The 14,606-nt window shown below is 39.7% G+C and overlaps 1 protein-coding gene and 1 long non-coding RNA gene across 9 annotated transcripts in view; one reads left to right on the top strand and one right to left on the bottom strand.

Moving 5' to 3' along the window:
- The window catches only part of LOC309663975, a 129,778-nt gene that overhangs the window by 44,343 nt on the left and 70,829 nt on the right, over positions 1-14,606 (bottom strand). The window lies entirely within an intron of this gene.
- PLPPR1 (phospholipid phosphatase related 1) overlaps positions 1-14,606 on the top strand; it is a 274,835-nt gene that overhangs the window by 196,158 nt on the left and 64,071 nt on the right. For 3 of the 8 annotated variants that reach the window (XM_082468759.1, XM_082468761.1, XM_082468760.1), the window contains one exon: positions 952-1,037. The exons of the other annotated variants lie outside the window; for them this stretch is intronic. In XM_082468759.1, the coding sequence (XP_082324885.1) occupies positions 996-1,037 (42 nt within the window). In that variant the 5' untranslated portion in view covers positions 952-995. The remainder of the gene's footprint in view (positions 1-951; positions 1,038-14,606) is intronic. 8 annotated transcript variants of the gene reach the window in all.

Genomic DNA, 14,606 nt, shown 5'->3' with positions numbered 1-14,606 from the left:
GATGCCTAAGAAACATCTAGAGGAAGGTGTTGAGTATGGATATAGAAATAAGGGTTTAGAGTTCAAGAGAGAGGTCTGGGTTAGAGTTTCTGTGAATAATCAAAGTATAGGTGGTAATTGAAGCCATTAGAGAAGTTGAGGAGAAAGTAAAGTCTAGAACTCAAGAAAGGGGTTATGTAAGAAATAAAGATCTCAGCATATGAGGCAGTTGAAACCCTGGGAGTACATGAGATCCCCCAGCAACAAACAATGAGAAGAAAAGTACAGAGCCAGTGGTAGAATGAGGTGTGCACTTGAAGAGAGGTGGCAAAAGAGACTTGAAATGCAATTATGAGACCAGGAAAATAACCACAAAAAAAAGGAAACTAAGGGAAGAGAGAAATTCAAGAATAAAAAAAGTGACCGGGAGTGTCAAATGCTGCAGAGGCATCAATCAAATAAGCTTAGGACTGAAGAGTGTTTGAGTTTTTCAATTAGGATGTCACTGATGACTTAAGTGAGGCCAAGTTGAGAAGACTGGCCAGAGCAAGTGAAGTTAACCCCTGAGTAGCTTTGCCCTGTAGAAAAGTAAAAAGAGTGTCTGGTAGCTAAAGGCAGTAATAAAATCAAGGGAGAGTTTTATTTTTTGTTCTGTGTTATGTTTTATTCTGTTTTTAATGTTTAAGATGTGCTCAAAAGCAGTGAGGATGGAGAGGTTCAAGATGCAGAAAGAAGAAAAATAATGGGAGCAGTGTTTTCAAGAAAGACAAATTAGTTAACAGCCGAGGGGAAAGGCTTTTTAAAGCTTTTTTCCTCAGTCTTGTTTCTTTATTGCTGTTAAGTTACATTTATGTCCCTCTCATATCCACCACCCAATATTTGAGCAATAGATTATTTTAGACCCAAGTGTTAGGCCTTCTGTTTTCTATCTCTATGAAATTTCTTTGAGTTAACTTCAGTTTCTCATTCCAGGCTGCTGAGGACTTTCTGGATTCTGATTTTTTCTTTTGGTATAGATGCTATCCCTTCAAAGTTCACATTCATCATTCACAGATTTGGTAAGGCTGACTTCTAACTCATTGACATAAGACTGAGAAATGCACACAACTTAGATTCTTCCATTAATATTACTACTGATTCATTAATAAACTCATTTTGAGTTCATCCAATATTCAATATACATGTCATCCAGTTCACATTCCTATCTTGTCCATCAGGTTTCTCAAGGTCAGCTTTTGCCAGATTCTTGGATGTAGCCAAGATAGACCACAAATAACTCATATCCCTCCTATGCCAATCGAGTAGTTCTGTTAAAGAATGAAATCAGATCAGCCTAAGATGACCTGACTCATGCTTAGTGAACCCATCCTGGCTCAGAGAGATCAGTGCTTCCTCCTCTAAGAGCAAAGAAAGTTGCCCTGTAACATTCTACAGTCATGCCCCGGATAACTATAAAATTCAATCATCATCATTAACAATGCTTTTAAGTCTGTATACTTCATTTTTTGAAATTTGGAAATAACGTTTGCCCATATCTAACCTTCCTGCTTCTCTTTTACTCTCAGTAATTTCTTAAAACTCTCATTTGCAAGTTCCTCAGTATCCTGAACGTGATTTCTGTTGTAAAGCATATTTAAACTCATTTAAAGCAACTTTGTTCTTTCTTCAATCACTCCCTACATTTGGGACCAATGACATTCTCACTTTTTAAATCTAAAGATGTTTTCTCTAGACAGGGAAGACAGACAAATAAATATTAAATAATGCATCTTTCTCATCCATCCATCAATATCATCTATCAATATCACATCATCATTCTGTCTTGTTACATCAAATTTAATTGTAGCGTTTTTGTTAACCACTGTTTACACTCTGGATTTTAGACAACCGAACACACTATACAAGAGACCCCCTGTCTTATGTTGGTCTCAGTTGGCTGTCTCTTTCCTTTCATCTTATATACATCCAGTTGCCAAACCTGGCCTCATCATAGAGCTCCCCATACAGCCCAGAGAGTTTCTTTCAGTTGTTTCTCCTCTTCTTTCTCATTAGAACTTCATTTGTGAGAATTTTAATGATCTAGACCGATTTCTCTTTTAGGTTCTCATGTCTTAGACCCGTGTCTGCTTCATCTTGAGATCTTTTAATTTTTTTTTTCATGAGTTCACGAGTCTGACCAAACTCAACCTTTCCTTTCTTAGGAGTTCAGTGTACCTAAGTTACATGGGCAGAGTTTTCCTACTACATCCACTTCAAGCAATTTATTTTTGATTTAATTATTTTTCATGGATTACAGCATATTGATCTGATAGGTTACCTATAAATAATCCAATGCCTTATTTTCTAAGAATATCAAAATTAACTGCAAATTTGATAAATATTGCATGTGAATTGTGGGGCAAATGGAAAATAAAAGTTATGTGGCATAATAGGTACACAAAATTATATTTCTCAACTACCAATGTGGCTTGAATTAATTATCATAAAGAGGTTATAACTGATGAAGTAATTGCTTTAGCTTATTTTTGATATATGATTGACTAGGACAAACATTTGTACATATCAAATCCCTCTAATTTGAAGACAATCTGTTTTCTATGTTGACACACAATAGAATACACCTTTGATGTAGTTAAAATCCATACTAAAGAAAATGCTAAAACTAAGAAGTTGTCTTCGTCAAAAGATGTCTTTAAAAAAGTAAAAAGATAAATTAATGTGTGAGAATATTTGTTACCTGTGTATCTGATAAGATTAGTGTCCAGAGTTTACTAAAAATTACTTCAAGTCAGTTAAGACAGTGCAAAAAAGACATAAGTAGGCTGTGTGTGTGTGTGTGTATACACACATTCACACATACCTACATACATGTATTTCTTTATTTTAAGGGAAACATACAAATGTGCAAGGAAATGAAAAATATAAAATTCGGGAAAATAGTGGCCTTTTTGGCCTTAGGTTGGTGTTGCTATAGGATCCAGTAGGTTGAGATTAGAACACACGCAGTTAACCCTTGAGCAATGCAGGGGTTGGAGGTGCCAACTCTCCAAATGGTTGAAAATTCTAAATTATAAAAGTATAGTATAAATTATAGTAGGCATTCCGCATCAGTGCTTCCTCTCTATCTGCAGTTCCACTTCTGAGGATTCAACCAACCCATGGATTGTGTAATGACAAAAGTTTGGATTTAAGTGGACCCATGTATTTTGTTCAAACCCAGGTTGTTCAAGGGTCAGCTGTATACAGGAAGTGTCTATGGCATGAGGTGATATGTTCAGGTACTTATTATGTATCTAATTTAAACTATAATTCAATAAATATAGATATATATATAGTGAATTTACAATGTTGTGTTAGTTTCAGGTATACAGAAAAGTGATTCAGTTATACATTATTTTTTTGGATTCTTTTCCATTATAGGTTATTACAAGATTGAATATAGTTCCCTGTGCTATACAGTAGGTCCTTGTTGTTTATCTGTTTTATATATAGTAGTGTGTATTTTATATATAGTTGTGTGTATATGTTAATCCCAAACTCTTAATTTTACACATATCAAATACTGAACAATAAAAAACAATAAGAACCACTGGACTTGGGAGAGCACTATATTCTGATCCAGGGTCTTTGGCTAACTTATTCTGGTACCTCAAACAAGTGACTTAGCTTGTCTGAGCCTCAGTTCCCTCATCAGTAAAGAGACTGGCTAATCTGCAAAGTGCCTTCCAATTCCCACAGTCTCTAATCCCATGATCCAGAGAAGTAACACAGTATGTAAACCAAGGAACTTCCCCAGTTAGTTTTCAATTTACACATGTTGACACAGACTCAAAATATGAGGAAAGGGACAAAGAATATTAATCTGCTAAATTATTATAAATAAATGAAAAATTCAAACAAGGAAACACTAAATAAACAAGATTGCATTAGATTATTTGAAACTATACTGTCTAACCTCTGGCTCAAATAGCTACTTGTGCACAAACCTCCTAATCACCCTTCCCATATCCCTTTCAAAATTTTAAAAACAAGGAAAAGTTTGTATAAACACTGAAATCTAGACGAAAATGACATTCAGTGACAAAAATCTCAATTAATATCCACAGATGTGGTACAGATTGACTCAGAAGAAGGGAAAAGAAACTGCGGCCAACTTATAAAACCTCTTGACCATCCAGAGAAACCAGCAGCGTCATGTAAAGCAAAATAAAAATAATAAAATAATAATAAAAATAATAATAATTGTAAAAATCCCACTGACATTCCTTAATTAGGACAGGAGCCGGCTTTCAGACATGCAGGATCAAACTACTTGGTTCTCTTTTCACCAATGCAAATCAACATAGTAGCAAATGATAATAGCACATTTATAGAGCTTACTATATGCCAGCATATATAATTAGTTCGCTTAATCTTCACATCAGCCCCTGTTGGTAAATACTATTGTCTCCATTTTACAGGTGAAGAAACAGGTATAGAAAGTTTAAGCGACTGTCCCCAGGGTCAGTGAGTGGCTGACGCACGATTTAAATCTGACCTCTTGGCTTCTAGAGTCTGGTCCACTTATCACTGAACTATACTACTCCTCAACAGCAAAAAAAAAAAGTAGCTGTGTCTGATGTCTATTGCATGATGCATTAAAAACTACTTCAAAATTCCGTGGTATATAACAGTGGGTATTATTTAGCTCACGAGTCCATGGGATGGCTGCTTAGACCTTACTGGGCAGTTCTGGTCTTGGCTGGGCTCAATCATAGGTCTGAGAGCTGACCAGCTATTGTCAGGGGCTCACACATCCTGGGGTTAGTTGGCTGTCATCTGGGGTGACTTGGCCCTCTTCCATGTAGTTTAGGCATCCCTCCAGCAGCCTAACCCAGGCATGTTCTCCTGGCAGAGGCAGAGGTGCAAGAGCAAATGGCGACGCACAACTGCTTTTCACACCTCTGCTTGTAGTCACATCTGCACACATCCCCTTGGCCAAAGTAAGTCATTGCTCTTCAGTAAGAGGAACAACAAGAAAGGATGTGGACCCAGGGAGAGGAGAAGAATTGGGGCCATTCACTTACCACAGTATCTGCTGAGAGGTGCCAAAAAAGAAGCTTTTGCTGCAATGACAAGGCCTCTCCACTTGTGTCAGGGTTCTTCCCTGAGGCCAAGGGCAGCGGCTCCCAAAAGGAGGGAGGTCCCAACAACATGTCATCTGGAGCCAAGCCCTTCAGACAACTGGATTCAGAAATCTGACCTCCAGAGAAGATTCTCCAGCAAGAGAGAGAAAACTCAAAGAAGCAACACAAAGACAACTCCAACTCCGTCTCATTCCTCCCCTCTCAGGCTTCTAGATGACCTGACTGGGTACTTATATCAACCTGTCCTTCACTGCAACATCTGAAAGGAGGATTTTTACAGCTGTCACAGGGAGAGGAAGGGAATCTAAAGAGATATTTATGCGGGAAAGTGTTTTCAGTTTCTACTAGGGTTTAGATTCACTACGTGGCAATTTCCAGGCCATTGCTTGTTGCTAATAGTTGCCTTGAGGCACTTGAGAGAACGTGGACTGTAGGTACGGTCGTCGGTGTACCGGCACCCATCTGGCTGGCATCTGGGTCTTGCGTTGTCCTCTGGTTTTCATCCATGTATTGAACAAGGACGCGTGGAGCACCTACACTGGGCTCTGGGAACACAATAGCTGTTCTGTGTTCACAATCCCTGGGGACCTCTTAGCCTACTGCACTGATTTTTCACGGGCTCCCAGGTGCAAGGATGTGTCTTCCAGGCCCAGAGTGCTCATTGGACTCTCTTCAGGAATTAAAGTAGCATGACTATTACTATTCTGTCTCCCACACCTCTCTTTCTTTATGAGTGAATATAACCTCCTCTTCAATATATCCAGCGAAAAATATTTTTCCTGATTCCCAGAGAACAGAGATCCTATCCTACTTCATAGAAAGCAGAGAGCCTGTGCCTAGGAAGGGGTGGGGCTAAGCCTGGGTTAGCTCATACAGTGGTACTGACAGTTTTCAGAAGCTACTTTTGGACACAGTAAGAGGCAGATGATGTGAGGTGTAAGGTGTCAGTTCGTGGGGCTCAAACCAGCACCCTGACTGCACACTCTAGTTATAACAGTTCTGACCTCAAAGATGATGTGAAAATGTGAAGATACCATTGAGATGGTCTTTCATATACTGGATTCCCTACCTTCTACTGGCTGTTTTGTGAGGTCAGAAGGCAGAGGCAGCAGTCAAGAATGAAAAGATAGCTTATGATGAACAATTATTAACTACTTAAGAATATAACTAACTTCCTGAACATTTTCAGCTCAACATGCCTGGCTCAGATCAAATGCTCTAAATGTGGACTTCCCTGGTGGCGCAGTGGTTAAGAATCCGCCTGCCAATGCAGGGGACACGGGTTCGAGCCCTGCTCCGGAAGATCCCAAATTCCACGGGGCAACTAAGCCCATGTGCCACAGCTACGAGCCTGCACTCTAAAGCCCGCGAGCCACAACTACTGAGCCCACATGCCACAACTACTGAAGCCTGTGTGCCTAGAGCCCGTGTTCCACAGCAAGAGAAGCCACTGCAATGAGAAGCCCATGCACCTCAACCAAGAGCAGCCCCCGCTCGTCTCAACTAGAGAAAGCCTGCACACAGCAATAAAGACCCCATGCAACCAATAAATAAATAAATAAGTAAAAAGAAGTGTTCCCTCCTCTTTAAAAAAAAATGCTCTAAATGTGTCTTCTAAAGTAATTTCACATCTCAGTGAATAAATTTCCATTGAAAAGGCATGCTCAGTCATAAGTACCCTAGTATAATGGCGGAGTATTTAGAGGGCTAAATGATACAGATTATGCATTGTGCCATGTTCAGAAAGTTTTAAAATGGAACAATCGTTTTCAAGGAACAAAAATCAACCCAAGAGGATAAAAGTGAGAAAAGGAGGCTTAGATTGCTTTGCAGAACCTCCAGTCAGGCATGGATATCCAAAGAGTGACAGTTTTTCATAAGAATCAGGAGATTAAAGGCTCTGAAAGCCTTTCTCCTATCATGTGTATTAAAATAATTGTTCCTCTAATTCAAATCTCTAAGCAGCTTAATGCCTGTTCTTATCTTAGTTCAATTTAGAGAGAACATAAGAACAAAAATGCTGTATCTGTTCAGTGTCTGCTTCTCTAAATGAAATTGTTTAGGGACTTCCCTGGTGGCGCAGTGGTTAAGAATCCGCCTGCCAATGCAAGGGACACGGGTCAAGCCCTGGTCCGGGAAGATCTCACATGCCGTGGAGCAACTAAGCCCGTGCGCCATAACTACTGAGCCTGCGCTCTAGAGCCTGCGAGCCACAACTACTGAGCCCGCATGCCACAACTACTGAAGCCCATGAGCCTAGAGCCCGTGCTCTGCAACAAGAGAAGCCACCGCAATGAGAAGCCAGCGCACTGCAATGAAGAGTAGCCCCCGCTTGCTGCAACTAGAGAAAGCCTGTGCGCAGCAACGAAGATCCAATGCAGCCAAAATAAATTAATTAATTAATTAATTAATTTTTTAAAAAATTGTTTAAGTAACCCCAAAGCTCTGGGCTTATGTGGTTGACCACATAGCTGGACATTCTGTCCAAAGACACGGTGAAGAAAGCCTCTCCCAGGCTAAGAATCAAATTGAGAAGTGGTCCTAGGATTGTTAGAGGGGTATAATAACCTCTTCCTAATGAAATATGTTTGGGGACAACTTAACCTAATATTAGAGGGAAGAAAAAAATCTTTGTTCCATTCAATGCTCTGAATTTAATTGAATTACATGATTTCATCAGTCAGCACTCTCAGCTGACAGAATTGGGGTTCTTACCTAGGGCAAGAGGTAACCATCTTTACTGAAGTTACTGGCTTCCTCCAAAATTAAAAGAAACCATTGATGAGCAACTGTCTGGCAATACCCCATGCTGGATTGCCTGTCGTGTGCCTCTCCTCTGGAGAGGAAACTCTGGAACCAGAGTTTTCTTGTCTCAGGAATGTGGAGTACTTTGAAGGCGCACAGGAACCATTCAAGCATGTACTGAAAACCTCATGGCAGCCTAACCTGTTTCAGGACCCATGTCATACATCTGAAAAGGTGGTACCCCTTATGTCATCGGGGTGGCCTAGCTCTTATCGACTGGTAATGACTGTCTGGAGTGCCGTGTGGAAAGTGATTTGAAGACCCAACTCTCTGACAACTGGTGCTGTCAGTCATAATTATGGCACATTTGGCATGATTTTGTCATTTCTGGTTCTGTTGACTTCAAACTACTATTTTTCTTTGCATTTTCTCATTTCTTTAAAAACACAGGGGAAAGGAAACCTGGTTGGGGGCGGGGGCATGGGTTTAGGTCCTCTGCAGTTTGAACAATGAAGATGGTGGTCCTATATTTGTGTCATTCTCTGACAGTTTATTAGATGCTTATTATAAAATGGTACAGGCATTTCTGAACCACAGTCTCCAGCATGGGAATACTTGGAGAAGTGGACCACTGGCCCTTTCTGTTCTGGAGACAGGGAGGGAAATGCACCTCCTGGAATCCCAAAGAGCAAGAAAAGGTTTTGAAACCGCCAGGTCTCTTCTTACCACCTGCTAGACAACAGGCACAGCGGCATTTGAGGACTGACGTTTCCTGGAGATGGCTGCTTTCCTTTCTCTCCATCCTTTTCCATGCCTGGTACCATAGTGGATATTCAACATGTTATTTGTTGAGATAAGGGTGGAATCCATGCTGCCTAGAGATGCCTAAAGATGTGCTAAACTGCCACAACTTAGGAGACATTTTTTAAAAGATTTGCTTTTTTTTTTTTTTTATGGCTGTGTTGGATCTTCGTTTCTGTGCGAGGGCTTTCTCTAGTTGTGGCAAGCGGGGGCCACTCTTCATCGCGGTGCGCGGGCCTTCTCACTATCGCGGCCTCTCTTGTTGAGGAGCACAGGCTCCAGACGCGCAGGCTCAGCAATTGTGGCTCACGGGCCCAGTTTCTCCACGGCATGTGGGATCTTCCCAGACCAGGGCTCGAACCCGTGTCCCCTGCATTGGCAGGCAGACTCTCAACCACTGCGCCACCAGGGAAACCCCAGGAAACATTTTTTAAATGGTCACATTCCTGGATTAGCACACACAGGCTTTTTTTTTTTTTTTTTTTTTTAACTCACAACACAATGCAGAGGAACTTTCTCTGTCTCTTCCTGCCTTCTCAGTACATCCCCACTAATCTGCCTCAGAGAACATTGGGGCTAATTCTGTCCTGCCCTTCGTCCCTGTCTATCTTAACCACAATTAGAAGACAAGGACTCCACATCACCTCTCACCCTGTGGTCTCTCGTGCCCACACAGCTCCATGCATCTCTAATTGATCCCATCACCCACCTTCCTCAGCCCCTACATTGCTGCCCTACAAACTCCAAAACTCACAGGTCTGTCATCAGTAAAGCCCCTTATCTTCTTAACCTTGTCTGAACAATTCCTTCTTCTTCTTACTGTGAAGTTGGCTTTCTTAATTATATTGCTTCCTTGCAGCCCTCCCAACTGGCCATGTTTTATTTCCTATACCCCTTGTGCTACTGGACTTAGGGACAGGGTGGGTGTTTTCCTTGCTCCTCATTGCCTCTTGCAGACTCTCCTTAAAAGTCACTCAGCTTGTAGTTATCAGAGAAATGCAAATCAGAACTACAATGAGGTACCACCTTGTACCAATCAGAATGGCCATCATAAAAAAGTCTACAAATAACAAATGCTGGAGAGGGTGTGGAGAAAAGGGAACCCTCCTACATTGTTGGTGGGAATGTAAATTGGTGCAGCCACTATGGAGAACAGTATGGAGGTTCCTCAAAAAACTAAAACTAGAACTACCGTATGATCCAGCAATCCCACTACTGGGCATATACCCAGACAAAACTATAATTCAAAAAGATACATGCCCCTCTATGTTCACAGCAGCTCTATTTACAATAGCCAAGGCATGGAAACAACCTAAATGTCCATTGACACATGAAGGCATGAAGTAGATGTGGTACATATATAAAATGGAATATTATTCAACCATAAAAAAGAATAAAATAATGCCATTTGCAGCTACATGGATGGACCTAGAGATTATCATACTAAGCAAAGTAGGTCAGAAAGAGAAAGACAAATACCATATGATATCACTTATATGTGGAATCTAAAATATGACACAAATGAACCTATCTATGAAACAGAAATAGAATCAGGGACATAGAGAATAGACTGGTGGTTGCCAAGGGGGAGGAGGGTGGGGGAGGGAAAGACTGGGAGTTTAGGATTAGCAGATGCAAACTGGCATATGTAGAATGTATAAACAACAAGATCCTACTGTATAGCACTGGGAACTATATTCAATATCCTGTGATAAACCATAATGGAAAAGAAAATGAAAAATAATGTGTATATATATATATATATATATATATATATATATATATATATATATATATATATATATGTATACATAACTAAATCACTTTGCTGTATACCAGAAACTAACACAACATTGTAAATCAACTATGCTTCAATTAAAAAAAAAAAAAAGTCACTCAGCTTGAAGACTCATGCCTTCAGTCAGTACCACTCACTCTGCCTCCTTGGTGCCCTTATATGAAGTCTTGGACCACCCCATCTCCCATCTTTGGAGATTCTTGTTCTTGGCTCACTGTTACTTTCCCACCAACCCTACTCTTGTCACCAGCTTCTTCATTCACCTTTGCTCATTCGTCACATCTCCTGGACTCCCCTTTCCTCTGTGTATGCTCGCTAACTAGGCGATCACATACTCTGATGACTCCCAAAATATGTCTCCAACTTATATACACCACTGCCTCTTTGACATTTCTGTTGAATGTCTCAATATTTATATGTTCAAAATTAAACTTATTTTCCCCAGCCCCCAAATCTACTCTTTTCTATTGCCTCCCCCATGTGGACAGAGACTTTATTTTGTGCACTGCTGTTTCCCTAATGCCTATCATGTAGTAGTTTATCAATAAAAGTTTAATGAATGCATTACTTTATATCTTCACAATGGTAGTTGAAAACTAAATGTACAACAGACAATATTTTACTCCTGCTCCATTGTGAGGGAGAGAAAGCTAAATAGGATTGTGTGAGCTTGCTCTGGAAATGTGATAGCACTGCACTATTACTGGTATTTGAGTACCTGGTAACTTACCTGTAAACTAACCTTTGTACAATACCAACTCTGATTTCTCTGCTAAGGGTCTCTGCTCCAATCTAATACAGATTCCTATCTAAGTCGCACTCTTCAATGACAGGTTTGATGGTGCCACTTTTCTGCTCAAAATCCGTCAGTTATTTCCTTTTGAGCATATAATAAAAGGTTGATTTCCTCTGCCTACCACGCAGAGCTCTCCTCTTTTGAGTTTACACCTACTTCTCCTCTTTTATTCTGGTTCCTGAATACACCTGTGTCAATCAGAACATATTAGCTCATATAACTGTAAAGATCTCTATGTACTAACATAGAAAGATGGTCAAAATATGTCAGGAGAAATACAAGCTGTGGAACAGCATGTACGGTATGATTCTACTTTATGTACTTTAAAGTCTAGAAAAATAAAGACATACCACATTAATTCCAATGATAAAGATTTTCAATTTATACCAATATGTATTAGTGTTTTATTTTTGAAAAGGTTCACAAACTCATGGAGAAAGAGATCAGAGTTGTGGCTACCAGAGGTGGAAGGAGGGGGGAATAGAATAGAAAGAATAGAAAGCCCAGAAATAAACCTACGCACCTATGGTCAATTAGTCTATGACAAAGGAGGCAAGAATATACAATTGAGAAAAGACAGTGTTTTCAGTAAGTGGTGCTGGAAAAACTGGACAGCTATCAATAGATGTAAAAGAATGAAAATAGAATATTCTCTAATACCATACACAAAAATAAACTCAAAATGGATTGAAGATCTAAATGGAAGACTAGATACTGTAAAACTCCTACAGGAAAACATAGGCAGAACACTTTTAGACATAAAAGTGTTACTTTTATGTAACAGATATGTAAAAGATATCTGTTTATGTAAAAGATACTGGCAGCCGTATCTTTTTTGGTCCACCTCCTAGAGTAATGAAAATAAAAACAAAAAGAAACAAATGGGACCTAATTAAACTTAACATCTTCTGCACAGAAAAGAAACCATAAACAAAATGAAAGACAACCCACGGAATGGGAGAAAATATTTGCAAATGAAGCGACCAACAAGGGATTAATCTCCAAAATATACAAACAGCTCATGCAGCTCTATGTCAAAAAAACAAACAACCCAATCAAAAAATGGGCAGAAGATCTAAATAGACATTTCTCCAAAGAAGACATACAGATGGCCAAGAGGCACACAAAAAAGATGCTCAACATTGCTGATTATTAGAGAAATGCAAATCAAAACTACAATGAGATATCACCTTACACCAGTCAGAATGGCCATCATCAAAAAATCTACAAACAATAAATGCCGGAGAGGGTGTGGAGAAAAGGGAACCCTCCTACACTGTTGGTGGGAATGTAAATTGGTACAGCCAATATGGGGAACAGTATGGAGGTTCCTGAGAAAACTAAAAATAGAACTACCATATGATCCAGGAATCCCGCTCCTGGGCATATATCTGGAGAAGACCATAATCTGAAAATATACATGCACCCCAATGTTCATTGCAACACTATTTACAATAGCCAAGACAATGGAAGCAACCTAAATGTCCATCGACAGATGAATGGATAAAGAAGATGTGGTACATATGTACAATGGAATATTACTCAGCCATAAAAAAGAATGAGATAATGCCATTGCAGCAACATGGATGGACCTAGAGATCATCATACTAAGCGAAATAAGTTGGACAGAGAAAGACAAATATCATATGATATCACTCATATGTGGAATCTGATTTTAAAAAATGATACAAATGAACTTATTTACAAAACAGAAACAGAATTACAGGTATTGAAAACAAACTTATGGTTACCAAAGGGGAAATGTGTTGGGGAGGGATAAATCAGGAGCTTGGAATGAACATACACACACTACTATGTATAAGATAGATAACCAACAAGGACCTGCTGTATATAGCACAAGGAACTCTACTCAGTGTTCTGTGATAACTTATTATGAGAAAAGAATTTGAAAAAGAATGAATATATGTATATGTATAACTGAATCACTGTGCTGTACACCTGAAGCTAACACAACATTGGAAATCAACTATACTCCAATAAAATTAAAATTAAAAATAATAAATTTTTTAAAAAACACCGATCATTTGGTCACTTGCTCATACCCTTGAAAAACTAAGAACTCCTTCATCTTTATGTTCCTACCAACTAGCTGAAGGATTTGGCACATAGTTGGTGTTCATAGTAGTTTGCTGACTTCTAATGATTCTGCTGAGAAACCTTAGATTATCACCCAAATCAACTTAGTTTGTTAACTAAAAGGTAGTAGGTGGAACTTCCCTGGTGGTGCAGTGGATAAGACTCTGCGCTCCCAATGCAGGGGGCCCAGGTTCGATCCCTGGTCAGGGAACTAGATCCCACATGCATGCTGCAACTAAGAGTTCACATGCCACAACTAAGGAGCCCACATGCTGCAACTAAGGAGCTGGCGAGCTGCAACTAAGACACAGTGCACCAAATAAAAAAAATTTTTTTGTAAAGGTAGTAGGACTGCAGCCATTTAGACCATAGGGATCATTTGCAAATTGCTTCCATCCACTTCTCTTACTAAGTAAGTAAATAAAATGTGCATCAAAGTCATCCAGGACTTGCTTCTCAAAGACTTCTCTTGACTCCTCATCTCATCACTCTCATTTTCCCACACATTTAACATCTACTGAGCTCTGACCTTCCCTGTCTCTGAGTCTGAAGAAGCCCTGAGGAAGGGCAGGGTCAGTGAAGGCCAAGGCTGGTGAGCCTCTCAGGTCAGAGTTCTAGGCTTTCCACTCTACCAGCCCCTGAAGTTAAGGAATAGCAAAGCCTTGCTGTAGGACTTTACATTTGTCCCCAAGCAATGTTCTCAAACATCAAAATCATTTTGAATTTTTTTCTGCTTTCTCTAATATTAGCTATGCCTGCCAGTTTTGTGTCACTATACATTTAACATTCCTTATATGTATTCATCTGTGTCTTTGAATTAAAAATATACATATCCCTAACAGCAGAAGATCAAAGAGAAAATTTTGTGGCCCAATTTAGCTTGACTTAGATCCAATAATAATCCCGTCCTCAGTGTAGTTGTAAATCTACCTGAAAATATTATCATACACTCTACATTTCTTCATATCATTCACTAATAAATAACCAACAGGATGCTGGAGGATGGAAACACACACACGCAAAGACAAGGATATGGTATTTGCATTCGTTCTTTAAGGAGTGGCCAAATAGGGAGGTGTAGGCAGCCCAGGCTGAGAGGCAGATCTGTGTATTTTCTGTTACCTGAGTAGCAAAGCCTGATGGGGTTTCCTGGGTTGGTCTCTATTCAAATGGCAGGCTTCTCTCCATTATCAAAAACATGAGTGGAACAGAGCCCAGTGTGTTAAAATACACAGAAAATTGCTTGGTTTATCTGAAATAGTTA

The sequence above is a fragment of the Balaenoptera physalus genome (genome assembly GCF_965194825.1).
Source record: "Balaenoptera physalus genome assembly, chromosome: 7".
NCBI lineage: Eukaryota > Metazoa > Chordata > Mammalia > Artiodactyla > Balaenopteridae > Balaenoptera > Balaenoptera physalus.
This window is presented reverse-complemented; position numbering and strand designations above follow the sequence as displayed.